Source organism: Triturus cristatus, chromosome 4_1, assembly GCF_964204655.1.
Source record: "Triturus cristatus chromosome 4_1, aTriCri1.1, whole genome shotgun sequence".
Taxonomy (NCBI): Eukaryota; Metazoa; Chordata; class Amphibia; order Caudata; family Salamandridae; genus Triturus; species Triturus cristatus.
In genome coordinates, this window is record NC_140585.1 from 352,563,682 (window position 1) to 352,586,352 (window position 22,671).

Below are 22,671 nucleotides of genomic sequence, written 5' to 3' on the forward strand. Positions count from 1 at the left end.
CGTTTTTAATTGTACGTAATTCGCTGCTTGTTTGCCCCTTGTTTTGCCTTGTACTCTATTTGAGGTGCCCTGCGCCTTTCTGCGCCTCGTGCCCGGCTCTTCCCCACTGCTGCCCCTGCAACCCCTTCCCCCTGCAGATACCGGTTCCCGCCTCCCAGCTGCACGTCCTTCCCCCCCCCCCCCCTACTTAATGGTGCCTGCCGCGCGGTCACAGGCGAGCCACTGGTGCGCCAAAGGCAAGCCCGTCTGCGCCCGTCCATGACCCGACAGCAGCAAGCACCAGGGACCCTGGATCTCGGACCATCCATGGCTACCACTCAACTGCCCTCCTCGTACTCAACCCCGGAAGGAACAACTGCCAGCTGTCCATGCTGAACACCACCCACAGCCAGTTCTCCTGCCGCCACTGCCACAAGACCTTCACCACCGCCCCAGCCATCAATGCTCTGAGGTGTATCCTCCTCGATGTACGCTCTCTGCACACATGCCCTAGAGATCTGGAACCTCCTTGACACCCTCTCCCCAGACGCCGCCTTCTTTACAGAAACCTGGACCAATGCCTCCTCAGGCCCAGACATAGAAATCGCCATCCCGGACGGATACAAGATCCAGAGGAAGGACCAGCCCAACTACCCAGGAGGAGGACTCGCCATTGCACATGAAAACTCCTTATGCCTCTTCCACCTTGAGCGATGCCTTCTCTGCCACTGAACACCTTCACCAGGTCCAGACAAGCCCTAGAACCATACTCTGCGGCACCCTCGCCTACAGATCCCCTCCGGCCCCCGTGCCCCATTTACCACCACTGTCACTGACCTCATCGCACCCCACGCCATCGCCTCCATCGACTACATACAAATCGGAGACCTGAACTTCCACCTAGACAACCACAGCGACCCCAACTCCACCACCGTCCTGGACAACCTCACCAACATCGGACTGCAACAGCTAATCACCACGCCTACCCACAAGACAGGACACACCCTCGACCCCATCTTCACAGGAACAAACAGCTGCTTCAACCACACCACACAACCCCCATGGACAGACCACGACTGCGTACACTTCCTGGTCGACATACCCAGGCCACCTAAACCTGTTCCGCACCCTCCGCGAAGGAACTGGAGCAATGTCACTGAGGATCAGCTCAACTCCACCCTCAACCGCGACACCACCACCGCTACCAACATCGGCCTCACAGCCAGAGAACTGCACAAATTGATCTTCAACTGCATAGACAAGCTCCCACCACTACGCAACTGACAGACAGAACCCAGGAAGGCCACCTTGTTCAACACCAACCTCCAAAAAGCCAGACGCACCTGCAGACGTCTTGAAAAGAACTGGAGAAACAGCAAAACATCTGAAGACCACACCACCTACAAAAACACCATAACCAAATACCACCAACGCATCAGAACTAGGCCTGGGCAAAGCACTACGCTAGCGAAGTTTGCGAAGTTCGCGCTACTTCGTACTACGCGAATTGCACGTAGCACAGTGCGAACACGCGTAGCGTAGTCCTGCGGTCATTTTTTGCTTGCTCGCGGTCCTCAACGTCAAGTTGGCGACCGCGAGCAAGCAAAATGACATCCCGGCGAGACTTTTTCCTTGTTCGCGATCAGCAACATCAAGTTGGCGATCGCGAACAAGGAAAATAAACCTCCCGGCGAGATTCCCAACGCGAGGAGGTCAGGTTTCTCATTGCGAGGGGTCGCGTATGCTCGCGACCGCTCGCGATGAGAAACTACCAGTTCGCATTGAGAAAGCTGCCGCTCGAGTAAAAATCTCCTCGAGCAGCAGAAAACTACAGCTCGCACTGTGCAAGATGCCATTTTCAATGATTGCACAGTGCTGGTTGCTTGTTCGCACTGTGCAATCATTGAAAACATCTTGCACAGTGCGAACATGTTACTACGCAGTTCGCGAAGTGTTACGCGAAGCTCGCGTAGTGCGAACTGCACTTTGCGTAGCTTCACGAAGGGCTACTTCGCGAACTACGCCCACCCTTAATCAGAACTACCAAAAGGACCTTCATGCACAACAAAATCCTCGCTAACACCAGTAATTCTTTAGCATCATCCAGGAACTCACCAAGCCCCAACAGAAACCACAGACATCACCCCTTCCCAGGATCTCTGCGACAAGCGCGGATCTTACTTTAATCTGAAAATTAAGAGCCTCTATGACAATTTCAAGACCAGGCACCGGACTACGCAACCACGCCCTCCTCCAACACTGCCAGCCAGCCCACCATCTCCTCCTGGACACTGGTCACAACCAAAGAAACCGCTTTGACCATGAAAGGCATCCACTCGGGGGCCCCCACAGACTCTTGCCCACTGCACTTCTACCACAGAGCCGTCCTTGGTGCAAGAACTACGACGCACCATCAATACCACCTTCAAGACCGGCACCTTACCAGATGACTGGAAACGCGCAGAAGTCATACCCCTGCTCAAGAAGCGATCAGCAGATCCCACGGACCTCAAAAACTACCATCCCTTCTTCCTCCTCCCCTTCACAGCAAAGTGGACACAGGGGTGCAGAAAGTGGACACAGGGGTGCAGAAAGTGGACACAGGGGTGCAGAAAGTGGACACAGGGGTGCAGAAAGTGGCAAGAGAAGTGTTCAAAGAAGAAACAGAGGTATAGAAAGAAGCAATTTTCATAAATATATTTGTGTTTACATCATTGGTTTTATACATGAATGTTGTGTTAATGTCATTGGATCATTTATTTGACTAGCATAAGATTAAGTTGAGTAGAAACAATTACTCCAGGAACATTCTTTTGTAGATTACGCAGTTCCTTGGGGGTGAACTGGGTTGCCCTGTCTCAGGACAGACAAGGCATGAACCTGGATTGATCAGGATGAATGACACGCTCAATCACACCAAGCAGCCTGCTACCCACCACCTTAGCCCACACCTTGACCACAATATTCAACAGATATTAGTCTGCATTCCTCGCAGAGAGTTTCACTGAAGCCTGGCTTCGGTATCAGCACTAGGTCTGCCGTCTGATGTCGCTGGGCAACTCACTCTTGTTCAGGGTCTCACAAAAGGCATTCAACAGAAGCTGTGAGGACGCCTAGTTACTTTTGGGCGATCTCCACCTCCAAGAGGACAAATCAACTGGTGCAGGTCAGTAAGTGGTTACACCCGGTTAGGACTATAGAGCTGTGGGTAATATGCAGCAAAAGATCCAGCTAGCGTTTCATTGCCAGTTATATGCAAGACTTCATCTGTGTCAATGTAAGCTAGGGATAACCTGAGGCACGCGGGGTGCACAGCCAATGCAGTGTTTTGCTCGCTTTGTCCCCCCCCATTGAAAGATTTAGCTATGCAGAGCCATCCACAACTCACATGCTTCCTCCACATGTTCCTGCCTTAATCTTTGGGTATGTAGAAGTCACGCAGAATTGAATCTTCTGCTGTACCTATATAGCGCTGCTCAAGGACTCTAGTCTCAAAGTCAGTCACCATTTATTGAGCTCGGCCTGCTGTCTTAGTATAGATGATAATCTTGCCCGCAAGGTGACATTAAAGGCCCCTCAAAGTACACTCAGTCCACTGACCTGCAATTTTCCTTCGAGAATCGCAGCTTCATATGACGTAAAGCCTCATGAAACTCCTCACTCTGGAGGCACTATGATTCATACGCCACCCCGCAGCAGATGGACTAGGCTCTCAGGCAAGGTTGAGCAGTGTTGGTGAGTGATCTGACAATTCCCTCACTAAAATCTGGACAGGGAGAACTCTGTCCCTTCTGTTTAGGGAGGAGGAAGTACCCAAGGCTGGAAAAGGACCTATGTGCGCTTGAATAAAAGGTGTAATAGCACTACACTGGATGATGCACCCGTCACATGTTGATGAGGGACAAAGAGTAGCGTAGGTCCAGCCCCTAAAAGTTGTAGTGGAAGAGTGATCTAAGCCAGGGTCCCCAACCAGGATCCACAGGGTGGTGGAAACTCGGAGGCAGCTCAATGTCGTATCAGATTCCGATGTGAGGGACGGGGGAGCATAAACTCAAACAAGGGCAATCGGGGACCCCTGTAGAGTTCCAGACACCTCCATGTAACATCTTAGTGTCATGCCACAACTTTGACACCACCAGGAAAATATGTCAATGGATCATGCTGGCGACCCCCCTTCAAGCCATGATGAAACCCCAAGTAGAACATCCTCGAAAAGCCGCTTCAAGCAAAAAAAGGACAGGGACTGCCCATATGAGGAGTCTCCCGAGTATAAAAATGTCAGTGGTGGATTTGTGAGCCACCCACAGAATGGCCCCTCGCTTGATCTTGTCCAGAAGGCCATAAACATTCCATGAGAGGACGCCAAGCTTCCCTTGAATGTGTGGGGGGTGTTTGTGTGTGTGTGTGGGGGGGGGGGCGGGGGGGAGGGGGTGTGTTCATAAGTCAGTCATGTCCTGGACGTGTGGCATCTATGTGACAGTGGAGTGAATATGACAGTGGAATGAAAGTGATGAAACCCACCAGCACTGGGTCAAACTAACCCCCCCTCTTTCAACTCAACCCTCCTCAAACCCTACCCCCTACTTTACTGACTAGAAGTACCTGTTATGATGCAACTAGAACAGTAGCCACCGGGCTAATCGGAGATGTGCTTCTCCCCTGTCAAACGACCCCCTCCTTCCCATACCCCAAGCACCTCCCACTACCAACCCCAGCAAATCCAAAGCCATAGCAAAACTGCTAGAGGCTTGGATTACCAGCCATCCCACAGCTACTCCAAGCCTTCCAGGAAAATATTCACACACCTGCCAGGTCAGATTAGGGCTAATCAAGCCAGAGATTCCTGTGATGGTGACAGTGAGCTAAGGTCCGCCACCTTTTGCAAAAGTCCCATGTCCATCTCTAAGGCTGCCCAACTCGCAGGAGACATCACTGGATTAAAGGAGTGAGCCCTGCACCCTCGGTGGCAGGTTCTGTTCCAAGGAGCAGTGTTATTCCCCCAGAGTGCTTCTGTTTCCTCCACTCTTGTCCCCTCTCTCACCACCATCTGAATTGAGCCACCACTGTGCATGTTGGGTCACTCCTCCATCTACGCCGCCTCTGGAGTATCAAGAAACAAGAAGATGACTTTCAAGAGAGCCTGAAAAAGGCGCATGTATTGGATGTTCATAGCTTGAAATATTTGCTTCATGTCTTAAAAGTATCTCCTTTCCTGCTGAACCTTTATCATATAGACCGGGAAGATCATTACTGGGGAGGACTGAAACAGACTATCCTACATGGTACCCGAAGGATTGCATCCAGATTGGCATAGTTAAGTACTCGGGCTATGAAGGGGTGAGGGGGTGAGGCGGGGAGCCCACAGGGGACTTCGCGCGAAGGGCTCTTTGTGCCCTCTCCACTATGAAAGAGGCTGACACCTCCAAGGCCAGCATCCAACTCTTGAGCTAGCCAGAGATGAACCAAGTCAATGCGGTTCCCTCTTCCGCCTCCTGGATGCCCACAATGCACAAATGATTACTCCAAGATTATCCCTCAGCCTCTTCCGGTCGAGTCTCCAACTGACTGACCGTACGGTGTATGTTGGCAAGGCAAACTCCTGGGATTTAACTGTCCTCCGGTTATGAAATTTGGCTCTCCACTTCCGTGATCCTGTCCTCTGTGTTCCGCAGGTCTTACAATATCAAGGATAGGTTCACTTTTAGTTTTCCCATTTTTCCTTCCACGGTTTAAGATCCTGGATCGGCTGTAGAATGGAGGATGTTTGATGCCCCTCCGGACAAGTGTCCCTTCCGCCAAACATCAATTGTCAACACCATCTGCTTTGTGTTAATTGCTTCTCTTCTGTTATGTCATGCTTCTGGAAGGTTGGTCTTGTACCATGGTGGAGGCAGGCCTTAGGAGAATGAAGCAGATGTTTAGGGCTACTGCGTCAAGAGTTGCACGCCCTACCTCGCATCACCGGGGTCAGTTCTGTCCCCAGCCGGGCTCAGTGGAGGGCAATCCAAGAAATGATAGTGCACCCCTTGCCACAGAGCCTCCACCTTCCTTTTGACACCGGCCACATGGGACCCTCCTCTTGCCAAAAGAACCTCCACAGGGAACAGCTTCGCTGGCTGTCTCGGGTCTTGTCTCTGTGGTAGCACCCAACACCCATTATCTCCAGTTCCAGACGGACCCCCCTCCCATGAGCCAGTCAGCTGGCTCAATGCTGGTCAATGAAGATCTCCTAGCAGGAACAATGCAGCTTTAGAGAAATTGTGTGGGGCAGGGGGAACCCATGGCATGGGGGTGCCAAGGCACAGGTGCAAGCCACCCAGCCCCAGGAAAAGGCAGGTTGGCACTCAAGGTGATGGGGTAAGGGGAAAATAAAAAAATGGTTGCCCGTTAATGGGACCTCCGCAATCACTTCAACACCCACTTAGATGTGTGGGGGCGGGTAGTAGATTCAACCCCCTGCGCCTCACCTCCAGGAATGATGGCCGAAGGTGCAATCGCTGTTGGGTGGGGTCTCGGATATCAAGTCCTGAAACCCCACCTCTTCCACTCCTCGATGACAATGCTGCCACTGTTGAGGTGCTGAGCTGTGATCTAGGGCCAATGTATGAGGGGGGGCTCTTTTCAGACCAGTCCTCTCAGCCCTGACCGTTGCACAAGGCTGTGGGCTCAAAAAGGCCCCACCTATGCCCAAGCTGGGAGAGAAAATGAGGGAAGGCCCTTCGCCCAACAGTATCATGCAGTCTCTGGTGTGGAAGCAAGCCCACTGCTCCAACTGACTCTTGGGGATTGCGCTGCCCCCAGATGTAGGTGCTCATGGAAAGTTGATGACTGCTCCCTCTGACTCCCAGCCCACAGGACAGGGTCTCCGGGGCGTACCAAGCAATCGCAGCACACAGCTGGCTCAAAGCTGCCTTTTGGTGCTTCCTGTAATAGGTGAGCCGCTCCACTTCGGTGCCTAGTTTCAGGTGCCCCTGACAGGCGCTGTGGTGTCGCCGCAGCTAGGGATCAACATAGGCTAAAACGCCCAGATGATTGTGGATGGATGCAGATTTGTATTGGGCGGCAGAGCTCTTACTACCATTGCTGGCTCCCAAGCCACGCCCCTCCACATTTTTTTTTTAATATATGGGGCATCTTTACGTACTTGCCACAACAGTGAAAGTTGGGTGTCAGAATGCGGTCACCCTGTCCCAAACCCCCACCTTCGGTAGCTTAAACAAAAAAAAAAAGGCCATGTGGCAATAACAGCTAAGCACTCTGCAATGGTAGCCTTATGAGAAATTCTCTGGTGTCCAACCAATCATTTTAATCGTCATCTGCATACATGAAATACACAACCAGAGAAAATCTTCCGCATCCTATAGGATGCCAGGATGGCCAGGCATTGACCCCACACACAAAATGTCCTCACTGCAATATTAGTTTATTACAAAAATAACTTTCCAAAGTTGATGTCTAGTCCAAACGAACAATGTAATGCCATTTCATGGTTTGATTAGAAAGGGCTGCTTTGAGGTCAAACCAAGCTGAAATCATGTATTACTTGAAGCCACACAAAAAATCCCAATGATTTTGTAATGTGAAGGAGTAATGCGAGCAATTTACCAGCCACGGCTGCTCTCCCGGTGTCGCAATTCTTCCTCCAACAATTCGCACAGTGAAGCTGGACCGCTTAGTTATGGCTTCCGCAGGAACGTCACCACATTTCAGTCCTGAAGTGCAAAAAATGCATTAATTCGACTTCTCTTTAAATACAAATGTAAGTATTTACTCACCCTCAAGGGTTGCGCTATTACATCAATATTCCAGAAAGTGTTCTGAAAGAGGGGACACAATCCACCAAAAGGAGAGAAAGATGGTTAAGGGAGGGAGAAGGAGTGGAAAAAAAGAAGGACTCCATGTTTCCATTCGAAAAGTGTAAGAATTTGACCCTCACACAAGTAATCATGTAGAAAACAGTCCTCTTAGATTGTGAGGGGGGGCTCAAATCTGTGCCTTGGAAAGTGATCAGAAATCATAGGGATTAGAGTAGGTAAAGGCAAACATACTAATTATACAGCAAAATCCACCCAAGAGCAAATTTGACACTGAGAAGAAGACTGCTGATATAACGGTCTTCCTTACCATCAGAAAAAAAAATTACAAACCCCCATGACCGCTAGTAACCTACAAAATGTTCCAGAAGCATTAACATGTGAGAATAAAAATGGATCTGCTTTTGGGTTTCGAAATAAAATGTACGGCCTAGTTGTGAGGTACAACCATTTATGGTCACAAATGTGCAATGTTGTTTATGTGAGGTGATAGGTTACATACTGCTATTGAGCAACAACGCTGAGGTTTGGAGCAGATGAAACTGTGGAAAAAACAACTTTGATAGGTACAATGCAATACCAATATGTTACATATGCTAACCTAGCAATGACGTAAGTGGCACACAATGCTTCGCTTCCTTACTGGTAATACCATTCTTCACAGCCTATTCCATGGCCTCTCCTTAAGTCATAAAGTGTCACTTTAGAGACAGGCATCCCTCGGTCTACCCAAAAGAATAACCAGGAGTGACATTAAAGGATCCCCTCTAACCAGAGCATATCTTACCTATGTAGCCAATAGACTGCAATTGAAGGCAGACAACAGGGGGGGCTGTAGGATTGAAAGGACTGGGGCGAGAGAGTAGAGTTGGAGTTATGGAACTACAGGCAAGTAATGGAAGCATTACTTTCTGATGTCCTTGCAAGGTCCTTGCATCATAAGGAACTACCAAGGAAGGCATGACTGACATTTCTCGCTGACTTCCTTGGAGATTGATGCCAAACTTCAGACACAAGGGAGAAAGGGCTGAACCCAGATGGCCAAAGCAGCCCTTAGTGCCAATGACAAAGCTAACAAGTACTAGAAGCCCAAAGGCACAACTTATGCATTCAGCTCCCAGAGAAGGCCCCACAAGAGGCAACAGGAGCGCCACAGAAGCCAGAGCCAAGCACCAGTCCAAGAACGCACAGTGATGCAGAGAGCCAAAAGAGACAAAAAAGGGAGCAGCATGAAGACTGTCCATAAGAGCAGGTACTCCCAAGGGCAACCAAGACTATTTGAGGGTAAGAAATTGGAATGTCATACTAGAGGGGGGAGCTGAGTCAGACAACGCAGCCCCCACCCCTCAAAATAAATGCAATTACAATCACACACAGGAGTTTAGTGGTAGGGCCACAAACTGGCACCTCATCCAAAACAGGGCATAAACACACTCCAGCCAAAGCTAAGCAACAAAGACAACCCAAAGGGGAAGTCAGAAGGAAGCACAGTGTAACACAGTAGGGGAAGACTCAGCACAAGGAACAGTACAGCACATTAGGGCAAAATCTTCAAGTTCATCCAATAAAAGCACAACCCACAGAAAAGCAGGATACGGGATGCCAATGAAGGAGATTATCTCAGAAAGAATTGGCATTAATCTAGCACACGTGTCAATCAAGTATACCTCTAGAAACCAAGGCCAATGGGGCAGAGAAACAAAAATTCTGCAGGAATGAACAAACATCCCCAGCAAACCGGTTTAGCCCTGGCCCTATACCTTACAAGGGAAAAGTAAGTTACCAGACGTCACACTAAAAACTGTTGGGTGAATTGAGCAACCAAAGCCCCAATTAGGAAAGCACGTAAAAGTAAGCAAAACAGGTCAAGCTCCCACTCCAATGAGTACAGGGGACAATGCCACCAGTAGCTAGAGCAAATGGCTCAACAAGAAAAGGCGCAGCACCAGAAGCATGTCAAGATGAACCCATACAGTCAGCTTCAACATCCACTGGTAGCAATCAACACAGAACACCAGTAAAGCTACCACAGGTGACAGGAGGACCTTTCAAAGGACTAGCAGACTGGATTAAAAGAGCTACCCATATCTTACAGCAGCAAACAAGCAAGCATGGTAAAGCAGGGAAAAACAGGAGCATTACGTGAGGCACCCACACCAGATCCCAGTGCACTGCAGGCGAAGAGCGGTTGCCTACAAAACGAACACGCCAAGCCCAAAGCAAGAGCCACACTGGCCCTTCGAAAGACCAAACATAGAGAGGCCTCAGAAGCAAGAAAAGGCTGCTCTCTAGCAGCCTAAAGTATCCACATGCTCCCAAAAGGAAACGGCAACAATAGAAAGGTGAAAGCAAAAAGCAAGAACCAGTTATGGCATGCTGTTCGACTTGGCATCTTTTGGCGTGTTTCCCCTGAGTTTTTTTGCATTCTGACCTCCCGTTTCAGACTGTTTGTGCTGGCTTAGTGTTTCTGCACACTTTTCTCACTGCTAATCAGTGGTAAAGTACAAGTGCTCCTGTGGTAAAATGTGTTATGGATTTGTGTTTCCTTGATTGGCCTGTTTGATTTATGTGTCAGTCTCTAGTAAAGTGCACTGCGTGTGCCAGGGCCTTTGAATCAAATGCCGCTGGTGGTCTGAAGAACAGGATTGTGCCACCCACACGAATGGCCCGTAAAAGGTAACTCAGACACACCATTGCGGAGTCTGCGCGCAGTTTGTACCTGCCATGTCTACTTGGCTGGTGCACACACTTATTCAAACAACAAGAATCTGGCAGGCAGGGCAATCCTCAATATTTTAAGTAGGACCGGTATCGGGGGGGTATCCACCTCAACCCAACAACGGTTTCATTAATTACGCAGTCTGATCCGGTCCTCTATGCCCAAAATATTTTATTTACTTCATAAGAAAAGGAATAAAGGAAAGAGGTCTGTCGGAACACTCATAACACATACCAATAATATTAAAATGTGTCTCACTAAAAAAATATGTATGTGGAAAAGAGAAAGGACCTCACGTGTGCATCACCAGAGGAGCTACTGGCAGGTTCTCACCAGCTTGCCCACGTATTTATCAATGGTAACCTTCTCATGTGCAATGAAAGAATATGAAGAGTCCAGTAAATAAAGTGTGCAGAGGTGTACTTAGTGAAAAAAGATCACTAATAAGAAAAGGAAGAGACCCCGTGAAATGCAAGAGGCAAAAATGTCTCAAACATTAAAATTGAGCTAAGACTCGCATGCATATGATCCTTTAATCCAAAATAGTGAGCTTGCTCAGTATTTAAAACAGCATGTTATATACCCGTTCTCAGTAGGCCAACATGTTTCATTGCCTGTATTTCTTTACAGCAAATTCGTCAGGGCTTCGAGGTCAGGAATCACCTCACTGGATATCTGACTGTATATGTCGAGTGACTGACAGACACAAACACAAACATTCTTTTGGTAAAAACCACCATTTGCCACTTCCTTCAGAGCAGTTACCGACTTAAAAACAGGTAGAGGCATAGCCCCAGACACCATTTCGAAAACATCACAGTTTATATTTACCAAGTGGGAGCCAATGACCTGTGTACCAGCTCCCACAGTGTCAAAGGGTGTGTACCTCTTACACTATATCCCTTTTATGAACAGCACCACTGTTGCTTAAAAATTGTTCATCTGTGGAAACAAACATATCCTTTACTCATATATCCAACAGTGTAGGAACAATGCACATTACGTCATTCCTCAGAAACGTGCAATAAAAGTATGCCACCTGTAACAAGTGTTAATCAGACAGGTAAACTGTAAACCCAGTACTGATAGGTGGGCCAATATATACTCTGTACTCGCTCATCATGACCAATCACACATGTGCCTGCCCAAGTATCTATCAATCATCAGGACACGATACGGTAACCAACCCACGTTTGTACCCATACATCGTGCAGTCATCAGTGCTCCCCTTCTTACGACTCACGTTCATGTGTGGATGCGGAAGAGGTATCTCAGTTTAAACTCCTGCGCCCGGGGTGAGGCGTGTCACGTGCAACACCTCTGACCTATGCCAGTACTAGGATATCGGCAAGCGCGAGTCAGCGCCATTTTGAAGTTCCCAAGCTCAATATCCAACGCGGTCAACTTCTATGTAATCCAGTGCCAATGCGTCTGAACTAAACTACCAAACTAAATGTGTACTTTCTTTATTCCCATTCTGAATATCAGTTTAGAATTCCAGGAACTCCATTATGAACTCAGAATCTAAAGATGCATCTTTTAGTGAGGGTGATTTTTACATTCTGTGTTTGAAAATACCAATTTTAGAAAGTAGGTATTTTCTTGCTCAGTCATCCCATGTGCCTCTGCTGGAATGTGGATTGCTTGTCTGGGTTTTGGATGACAGAAGGCTGGGGAGCAGGAGTGGCTCCAGATAGTCTAGGTGGGTCAGGAAAGGGCTGAATAGACCTGGGCTGCAATTGGGGAAGGGGGAGGAGATTTCCTTGCACCTCAAAGGGCCTCGTCTGCCTCCGACCATGCCGTCTCCATCTCCTGCCAGGAAGTCACACCAGAGAAGGCAGAACTTGTTCTGGCTAGGTACAGACACTCTCTGCCTAAGAGATCAAAATATTTTGGGATATAAATATTGGGGTGCAGACCCCTGACCTTTAGAACTCTTTTGGATCAAGAAGACTGCCAAGAAGAGCTGGAGAAGCTGTGAGGAGGAACAACCACTTTGCTGTGTACTTTGCTGTGTTGGACAGTGAAAGGACTGGACTTTATGCAATCTACTTTTGGGAGTTTCTCCAAGGGCTTGAGGTAGAGCATGCCCCTTGTGCAAGAAGGCTTAGGAACAGCAAAGACTTGAAGCTCTTCTGCCCTCAGCACTGGGGACTGTGTGATTTGTGCCGCAACAGAGGAAAAAGCAACCGAATGCTGTCTACGACGCCACTGCGCACTGTGTCCTGAAGGCACAGCAGAGGGCACCACCCAACGCCGCACCGTGACCCTGGTCTTACCGACGACACCTGCTGACACCACCAAGCCGCTGCTCGCACCACGACCTGTGGGCACTGCACTCTGCACCGCCTCCCTACACGACGACGCCTTGGTATCCCAGACGATGCCGCTCTACGCCAAAATCTATGCCGCTGCTTGCACCGTGGTTCGAGAGCACTGCTCATAAAGTTACAAGACACACCGCCCTCATCCCACCAAGCTACCGAGGGAGAAAGCATCAACATACTCACTGTGGACATGGAATACATCAGAGCAGACCCCACCAAGAAAAAAAAAAAAAACAGTAAGAGCCAGTCCACCAGGACAGAACTGCGACCGGACAAAGGCGTCCCACTCCGAACCAGGAAGAAGGGGAAATTCCCACTATGGAAAAACAGACTCCACTGGAAGAACAAATGGGCAAACCAGGATGAAATATGACCACATCTCCCACAGCACCATAAAAGCAACACAAACCTTGGGATGAGGGGTAGGAGGAGACACAAAAGGAACACATGACTAGCCACAATATAACATAAAACCAGCAGAGAGTGAAAGCAATATGCCCAGAGGAAAGCAAAAGTCAACTGTAAATCCAAATATAAGGAAAGATGGCAAGCCAATGTTGCAAAATAAAAGTGGGGGCAGGGTTGGCCACCTCCAGAACTCCAAGCCAAGAAAAGAGTGGTCCAGAAGCCAAAGCAGGAATGTAGAATCAACCCTCCAGCACTGTAGTGGGAGAAACCAATGTCAAGTAGAAATCAACATGGGAATACCTGGAAGCAACCCACAAGCACCAAGCCCAACTGGAAGCCAGTGAAGGCCCCCAGAGAAATCTGATCAATGCATCACTACACACCAGGACACAAGCACACATCACCTGAACCAAGGCTCACGGCAGCAGAATGCATAGAAAATAGTCCAAAACAGCATCAAATTTTAAAGGGGCAGGCAGAAAATCTAAAAGAGAAGGAAAAAACTCCACACAAATCAGCTTGGAAGGCAAAGGAAGCAGAAGAGCACTGGTGCAACATATTCAGAGGATGCGCAAGCCAAACCAAACAAAGAAGGTTGTGCCTGGGTCAGTCCACCAACAACTCCCACACAAGTCAAAGGGGGTTGGCAAGCAGAGAAGCACAGGAATGCAAAGCTCTAAAACACGAGCATTATGCAACCCAACAACATACATAAGACAAGACCACTCCTGGCAGGGCACAAGGGATCGGCTCCAAGAGAAGACTAAAACCCTATGATTTAGAAAAAGGAGCACGTGGAGGCCCAAAAACTAGGTCAAGCAGAGACTGATCCAGGAACACGTTCCAATCACAACATAAGTCCATGGCAACAAAAAAGTCTAGCCTGAAACCCAGTCAAGGCAAGTAAACCAGTTGTATACCTCCAAACCCATAAGGGAGGCAGTGAAGGAAGTGACACATCATAAGCAGCATTACTCAGCCCACATTAAGCTCAGCAGGAAGCAGGTGCAAATATGTTGGTGGAAGACATGGATTGAAGGCATACATCACACAAGCACATCTTGAAGAACAGGAGGAAGCACATTTCTAGCCCTTATCTAAGCAATGACAAAATAGAGTCGACACTGACCTGCCCACTAGCGAAGGAGGACAGTGCTTTACACTGAGCAGGCACACCTCTGCAATACCAGTAGGAAGCCACCAAAGTGGAAGCCTAAGATCAGAGCCAGGACCATGCAGCTATCCCACACTGCCCCCCCTGGAACAAGGCCAGCAAGTAGGCAGTGACATGCAGATGAGACGGTGAAATAGTGCACACTTCCTACAATATCCAGGCCCAACTGGGATAACAGGAGAAAGCCCACATCCAGCCTAAATACCATTACAAAGCCAGGGAAACTCACATATGCAGGTGTAAAGGAGACTCAAATACATTTTAAAGGATAGAAACATCCCAGCCCCTTCCGGTATGGAACACACCGGAAATCTCACCCAGAACCCCACCCCAATGGAGGAAGAAGAGGAGGGACACCCAGCCGCCCTGAAGGGAAGGGTACTTCAGTACTTTACAATAAACTTACGACCCAGCCGTAAGGCCTGCCAAGAATACACAGGGGAAGGCCACACCAAGCTCTACTATCCTGGGGCAGAGGAAAACCACGCCCATTGGCAGTGGCACCCAGCAACATCCAGATGAGCAACTACAACCTATGCCTCAAGCCCACCAGGAAGCCAGGCGACACCATACAGCCCCAAAGAAGCCCAGCAAGGCGGTGTGTAGTTGCACACAATGCCAGCAGAAACTAGGCAAAAGCCCAGCAGAGGTACAGGAGCAGGATTCACAACAAACCCCACATAGGAATAGTAATAACAGGAGCTAACAGGACCTCCAATATAGGACCTGATTGAAAGACCATCCCAAAGTAGAACAAAATAGGCTTCTAGGTAGAGGTGAACCTTTGACATTCTAGCGGGAAGTGTGATTTAAAAAAATAAATATATTTTTAATAATGAGGTAGCGGGCTGCTTAGCTCCACCATGTGGACAAACAATGATTCCAGAGCCGGACAAGGAAATGCTTAGGGGGAAATATTACAACTAGTTATTTAATGGACTTTAAGGTATGAACCTTTGTAGCCTAAATTAGGACAACGTCAAAGCTATGCTTGGTAAAAAAACAAAAAGGGAGATTTGCAGAAAGGCCCCACAACAGTTGATTGCATGTGATGCCACAATCTCTGAAGAGACACTGCTGGAAGATATAAGTACCACGGAATTCCACTGCACCTCGCTGGCCCCTCTCTTCGGACAAGAGCATGAGCAGCTCCCGCTCATTCCCAGGAACCATGCTGGTCAATTCTGCTGCAAGTTTAAAAGGGGAAGAGAATGAATATTGTATTTAAAAAAAAATAATTTAACTGTAGAATAAATTGTTCATAGTCACACATTGTACATTGTCACACACTAACAAAGCACATAAGACAGAAAATATGTACCTTATGTCCTCCATGAAGGTATTAAAATAAGCATTCCGTTGCAATCCCCAAGGATGCATAACATTACTTTGATAAGAATGGATCCTGAACATTTGCTTTTTTGAGCTATTTAGAGTTATCCTTCATAATATTAGACACTTAGGCAGAGAGGACAATATTGACACAGCACTTATCAGGATGTTGCAGAAGAGGTCAGAACCTCTTAATTCCATTTCATTCAATTATGTTATAAAGACCTACACTGATGTTGCACGGCTAAAGATTCATATAGGTTGTGAAGGTTTAGGCGACTATCATAAAAAGGCATTTCCACATTTATTAGTTAAAGTCCTAGTGCCTTCCTATTTCTAGTATGGCCTGGAAGCTTAATTGTCCACGGTCCTTCCTTAAATATATTTAATTAGAGTGACAGTGGGCCACCTAGCCTTTGGCAACAAGTATACCAAGACATTATCAATGCGCACTGCCCTGCCAATTTCACTGCTGGTGGGTAAGATGCCAAAGACTGTCAGTGTCCTCTGATAACAGGCTTGACTATGGTTAGATCTGATATCCTTGGCGTGGTTTTCCCAACTTTTTGCCTTCAATCCTCCTGTTTTTGCTGGGCTTAGGACAGAGGCGTAACACAGGCCCCCAAGCTCCAGGGGGCTCCCTCAGCACAGTACCTTGGCCGTAGAGCCCCTAATTGAGCTTAGAGGGGGCCCCTCCGCGTACTTTGCAAAGGAACCCCCTCAAGTTCTTACGCCACTGGCTTAAGACATAATGCACTTTACCACTTCTAACAAGTGCTAAAGTGCTGGTGTTCCTTCCCTAAAAATAAATGTGTCAATTGGGTGGAATGTAATGTTACCATGTTTACTTATAAGTACCTAGTAAAGTGGTACTATAGCCAATAGTGGGCCTGCAGCACTCATAGTGCCACCTACTTAAGTAGCCGTTCAAACATTTTTCAGGCCTGCCATTGCAGCCTGTGGGTGCAGGTGAAACTTTTAGGATTTAAAAAAAATGTATTTGTCATTTCCAAAACAATACAGAAATACAGCAACATGAGCACATCATTAGCAGGGCCGGACTGGCTGCCGCAGGCACCGGGCATTTCCCCGGTGGGCCGCCAGGGCGGGGGCTGGTTTTGGGCCCCTGGGGGGCTGTTTTTGTTACAGTGCAGATTTTGCAGCATAGCTGCAATATCGGCCCCTGTAACAAAATCGGCGAAACCGGCCCTGGCAAACAGCTCGGCCGCACCCCCAACCCCCTGGGGGGCCGGCCGAGCACTTTGCCAGGGCCGGTTTTGGTTCCCAGTCGGGCCCTGATCATTAGCATCTTCATAACATTTAAGAAGCGAGAAGTACATTACAGCACTTTTAGGACATACATTTTTAAATCTTAGTATCGTTCCTCAGATGACAGATTAGTAAATTGCACATTCTTAAGTATCTGGTATCTTGTGCCCTGTAACTGATCTCTAATTTCCTGGAACACAAGTGACATCCTATTTGCGGATTGGGTTCCCAATGTACCTGCATCCCTCTTGAAATCCTAGTCCGTTGGGGGGGGGGGGGGAGAGAGGGGGGTGAAATCTATGTTCTGTCCATCTAATTCACCTGAGTTAGTTATCAAATATGCGTGCAATGTTTATTAGTATTCTGGCCCGTAGTTGGTGGTAGAGCAGTTGTATCCAAGACAGAAAGCTGTGTGGCATTCGCATCCTCTGCAGTATTCCTAACAGATAATCCCATTCTACCGAATGGAACGCTTTAGTGGCATCCAAAAACACTACGACTGCTGTAATGTCCAGGTCGATATCTTGCATCACCGTAAACAGGGTTCGGAGGTTATGGGAGGTGGCCCGTCCCGGCACAAAGCCTGCTTGGTCTGGTAGCACTAATGCTCCCATGAGAAGACTCAATCAGTTGGAAAGTACTTTAGCTAATATTTTCACGTCACAGTTTATCATGGAAAGTGGTCGGTAGGATTCACACCTATCAGCCAGCTTCCCAGGCTTGAGTATGGAAATAATGGATGCCTCCCTCATTGTAGGAGGCAGAGTACCTTCCTTCATGGCCTCTGCATACACCTTTTTAAGGATAGGAGCTAGGTGTCCTATATATGCTTTATTAAAATCAGCTGGTATGCCATCTAGCCCAGGGGCCTTGCCAGATCGAAGTTGCATGATCGCGGCCCGAATTTTATCTATTTCTATCTCAGCAGAGAGGAACTCCCTATGAGAGCCTCCCAGCCAGCCAAGAGCAACTGGCTTCAGATATTGCTGCAGCATGAGCAGATGTTGTGTCATGGTGTAGAGTGAGGAGTAGAAGGCCTGAAAAGTATGGAGGATTTCTGACGTATCCTTAACTGTCCTCCCATCTGATGTTTGAATTTCCAGGATGTAGTTTGAGAACTGGGCTTACAGATCTACTGGGCTAGAGCCTTACTTGGCCGTCCCCCCCCCCCCCCCCGTCCCCATCCAGACCTGCGAGCTTTAAAGTATTTGCCTCGAAACAAGCTCTTTCTGCTGTGTCTCGGTATTCAGTGATCTTGTCTCCGAGTGCTATTTGACGAGTGCAGATGGTAAGCAGCTAATTTCTTGCTCCATTTGGCTCTCTAATTGAGTGAGCATTGAGCGCAGGTCTCTGAGCACCCCACCCCCCTTGGCAATGCACATCCCTCTGATGGTGACTTTAGGCTCCTCCCACACTGTCATTCGCTTAACTGAGCCCATGTTACGTTGGAAGTAGTCTTGGATTTCCTGGTCCATTTGTTTGGAATGCCGCATCTAAACGCATAGCGGGATTTAAGCGCCAAGTCATATATGGAATGCACCCATCCGATGGAGTGAGGCTCATGACCACTGGGGAGTGATCAGAATAGGTGCATGCGAGGTGTTCCACATTTGTCAGCCATGTGCTGAGCCCCTTAGAAATCACCCAGTAATCCAACCTCGACCATGCCGCATGTACAGCAGTATAATATGTGCCTTCTCTCCATTCTGGGTGTAGACACTGCCACGTGTCTATTAGGCAGTGCTCTGTTATGATATCACATACTTGTTGGGTGTGGGTATGATGTGGCTGTGATCTGTCTAGCGTCGGGTTGTGCGGTGTTGAAATCCCCACCCTATGACATGAGCCGAGCTCATGTCTTTTATTTTCCCCCATAGAACGGCAAAAAAACATCAGGTCATCAATATTGGGCCCATAACAGCTAAATGAGTTACTGAGTGAGAACCCAGCTTACCCACATTATACTGAAGCGGCCTTGAGGGTCTGAAATAGAGCCCATATGTATATATGGAGTGTTTTTTTTAGCTAGCATCACTGTGCCAAGGTGGGTGCCTGTCCAGATAGGCTAGTATTTGTCCGCACTTACGTGGGTTTCCTAGTCCCCTTATGTTCAAGGTCACAAAGTGTATCGCTGGATGTTTACAACAGTGTCATCTAGGTGGTTCTTTATGTCGTCTGTTATGGAGTACAGCAAGTCAATCATTGTGTGCCGCGTGTTTTAGTAAATGCAAGCCATATCTTTCGATATCATGCGATGTACCTATCTTTGTGTGCTCTATGCTTCTTGGTAAAGGCAAGGCATACCTTTCAGTATCATGCAATGTGATTGTAATCAAACATTCCCTTCTGCCTCCCCCCCCCCACATCAACAACCCCAACCTGTCGGGATCCCTATACCTTTCCACATAACCAAAACACGTAACTGCCTCCGAAGTAAATGCAATTCACTTATAGTCTCCATAACAGGTCAATGCAGTTGTCCTAGGTAAAGCTACAACAATCGATAATGTAGTAAAAGGAGAAAAAAACTCCCTAGAATAAAAGGGAAAGGAGGGGGGGGGGGGGGAGGAGATTAACAAGTAAACAAGGAGCAAAAGTTGACACGGACGTAAATCACTCAAGAGCATTATTTGAAAGAAAATAGTAAAAGATGGATCACCCTGTGGTGTAACATCAGAGAGCAGGTCAACCCACTCCCGCCTTCCCCGAAGTCAGAAAGGGAGAGGGGTGCCCAGGAATGAGAGTGTGCGTGCTTACCAACTCGCATGGGCCCATTTTAAGCATTTAAGCGTGCCTGTTAACTGCATCAGCTTCCATCTTGACACCTCTTAAAGCCTTAAGCTAGTCTGTGTGCATGGGGTACATGTTCAATCATGCAATTCACGGTTTATACTCGCAACCAGTTTAATACAGTTTGTCAGTCATCTGACAGCTGCGATGATGATCGGGCCTCAGAGTCTTCCCTTTCTCGAGTAGATCGCTGCTTCTTTAGTTTAAGGAAATTCTCTACCTGCTGCGGGTTAGTGAAGAATTGCTGCTTTCCCTGATGGGTGACCCGAAGCCGAGCAGGATACATCATTGGGGTAGTCTATTTGCACCTGGATTAGTTTCTTCTTGACAGGTGCAAATTTCTTCCTGGCTTCTTGGACTACATTTGTGAAATCAGGATATAAAGCAATGTTATGCCCCTCATACACACGTTGCAGTTTTGTGCTTGCCATCCGCAGTGCCGTCTCTCGATCCGTATAATTGAGCAGTTTGGCAATTATGGGCCTGGATGGTGCCCCCGGAGGCCGTCTAGGGCCCAGAGAGAGATGTGCCCTCTCCACCACCAGCTGGGAAGAGAATGCGTCGGTGCCAAACACTTTGCAAAGCATCTGTTCAACATATTCTTCCATTTTGCCGATGTTGGCGCTTTCCGGCACCCCCAAAATACGTATGTTATTGCGCCTTGAGCACGCTTCAAGATCTTCTTTCTTGACACTTATGACTTAACAGATGGTCCATTTGTGACAGTTGCGACTCCTTGGCTGTAGCGGTATCTTTCCAGATCAGAGATTCGTCGTTCTGGTTCCCCAATGCGTTCATCATGCTTCTCCAGTTTTTGGGCCATGAAGTCTATCCGATTGCACATGGTGTCCATTTTGGTCTCTATTGAGGTGAGGCTACGTTTCATGGTAATGAGGAATGCTTTTATATCAGCTTCTGCAGGCTGCAGAGTGTCGCTTGGTGGGTCAGTGGACTACGGTTTATCACCTTGGCTTCGGGGGTGGGTCTTCCGGGGCTCAAATGGCAGTTTAGCCTGCTTGATTTATCCTGCCCAGCTGTTGTGCTTGGTTTTATTTTCTGACTGGGTGATGCAATGGCTGTACGGCTTACACCCGAGGCAATGGTTAGTTGCGTTGATCAGTTTGCATACCGACTGGAAATTGCTATCGTCTTGTGCTGTTGGTGGGTAGGTGTCAGAATATCGCCAGAGTTGCTTGCTTAGTCCTATCAGCTTTTCAATGTGTCAGGCATTGGTTTATACTCCCTACCTGCTGTGGATCTTCAGTGAAGAGTCTGATCCAGCTGGTGCGACTATCAAGGCTCATCTCTGGGCATTCGGGGGGGGGGGGCATTGCAGCACTAGGAGTCTTATCCAGTTCCATTTTAATTTAGTCTCTCAGCAGCTACCCCCCAGACAGCCGTGAGATTGTCAGATTCTGGTGCATCAGTCGCCTCTCGCCGGCGGTGTATACACCGCGCAAGTCACCCGCTTCTGATGAGCAGTGGAGTTCCACTAAGACGTTGACTCTTCTGGCAGCTATTGGGAAGAGAGCTTGTTCCCTACTCTCTTCAGCGTCTGTTCCGGCTAGGCAGGGTGCCATGTTTAATCACTTCCGAACACTGGTCTAAGAAGCATGTGGCTCTGTTCAGGTCATTCTCTCCGTGTGTTGGCAGGCTCCGATTCTCTGCATATATAGCCTGTGATTGCTACTCCTCCCCTGCAAGTATTCCCCCAAAGGCCAGGTTGAGCAGAAGTCTCATTCATCAATCGCCACGGAGCCCGGGCCCTCAGTCCGACTGTTCGCCAGGGCAGAGTAGGCGTCCCCACTCAATCGCCGCAGGTCCCGGCTCCATGTGTCCGGCCCCGCTCACACCTCGCGCCCACGTCTCTATAGGCCCAGTCTCCCCAGGTCCAGGGGGAGGCCTCGTTTAGTTACTTGAGGGGCCAGCAGCTGGGTCTCAGCTGAAACTTGTGTACTAGAACTGAGCCGCGCCCGCTGTATCTGGGCACTTTCCAATGTTAATTTTGATAATTTATGGATCAGAGTCCATGTGGGAGCAGGATGATGCCGGATTGTATCTTACCGCCTGAGCCTCAGTGGTGCGCGCCTTCTAGCGCCCCCCTGAAACTGCCATTTTGACCTTGAAAAATAAATCTTTAGCCAGGTTTACACCTTTTATATATATATATATATATATATATATATATATATATATATATATATATATATATATATATATATATATATATATATATATACGCTCCACAACACCAGCCAGTTGCACTCTCGAACGGGTGCACGCCAAGCGGGGGTGTTCCCGCTTCAAATATTTAAGCTCCCAGTTCCATTAGGTAATCGTACCCATCACGGACGACAGCACTCAAGGGGGAGAGTTCAAAAAAGGATTTATTGTTTGAACCCTGAGCAAAGACGCGTTTCGGCACTCAGCCTTCGTCAATTTCTGCAATGAAACGCGGCAGCCATTACACATTTAAAGCACTTTCAAAGTTTCCGGTGTAGAGACAGAAAACAGACTAAGCTTAAATTGTCAACAAATCATAACGCCATCTTTGAATGTCTCAAAGAAAAAGAAATAATGCAATAAATATGGCAGAATTCCATGTAAAAATGTTTAAATACATTCTTACCACAATATATAATGGATTTGATTTAGCCCACAGATGGGCGTTCATATACTGTCTCAAAAGTTACACCAGAACTGAGTAGGACACAACAGCATAGGGGAGTCATACATACATCCTGCCCACAGATGGGCTCATATTATTCCTCCTATGATAATACTCGTAAATGCGCACCTTATATACATACTCAATTAGTACAGTTAATGTCCAATACAAAAAATGCAGATTATATACAA

General features: G+C 48.0%; 1 protein-coding gene across 3 annotated transcripts in view; it reads right to left on the reverse strand.

Moving 5' to 3' along the window:
• The window catches only part of OVCH1 (ovochymase 1), a 1,142,331-nt gene that overhangs the window by 1,043,035 nt on the left and 76,625 nt on the right, over positions 1 to 22,671 (reverse strand). Inside the window, exons 2-3 of one of the 3 annotated variants that reach the window (XM_085652349.1) lie at positions 15,534 to 15,605; positions 7,585 to 7,691 (exon numbers count right to left, since the gene is read on the reverse strand). In XM_085652349.1, the coding sequence (XP_085508475.1) occupies positions 7,585 to 7,691; positions 15,534 to 15,605 (179 nt within the window). Of the gene's footprint in view, positions 1 to 7,584; positions 7,692 to 15,515; positions 15,609 to 22,671 lie in introns of all 3 variants that reach the window. The other 2 variants (XM_085652348.1, XM_085652347.1) reach the window with 2 other exon arrangements.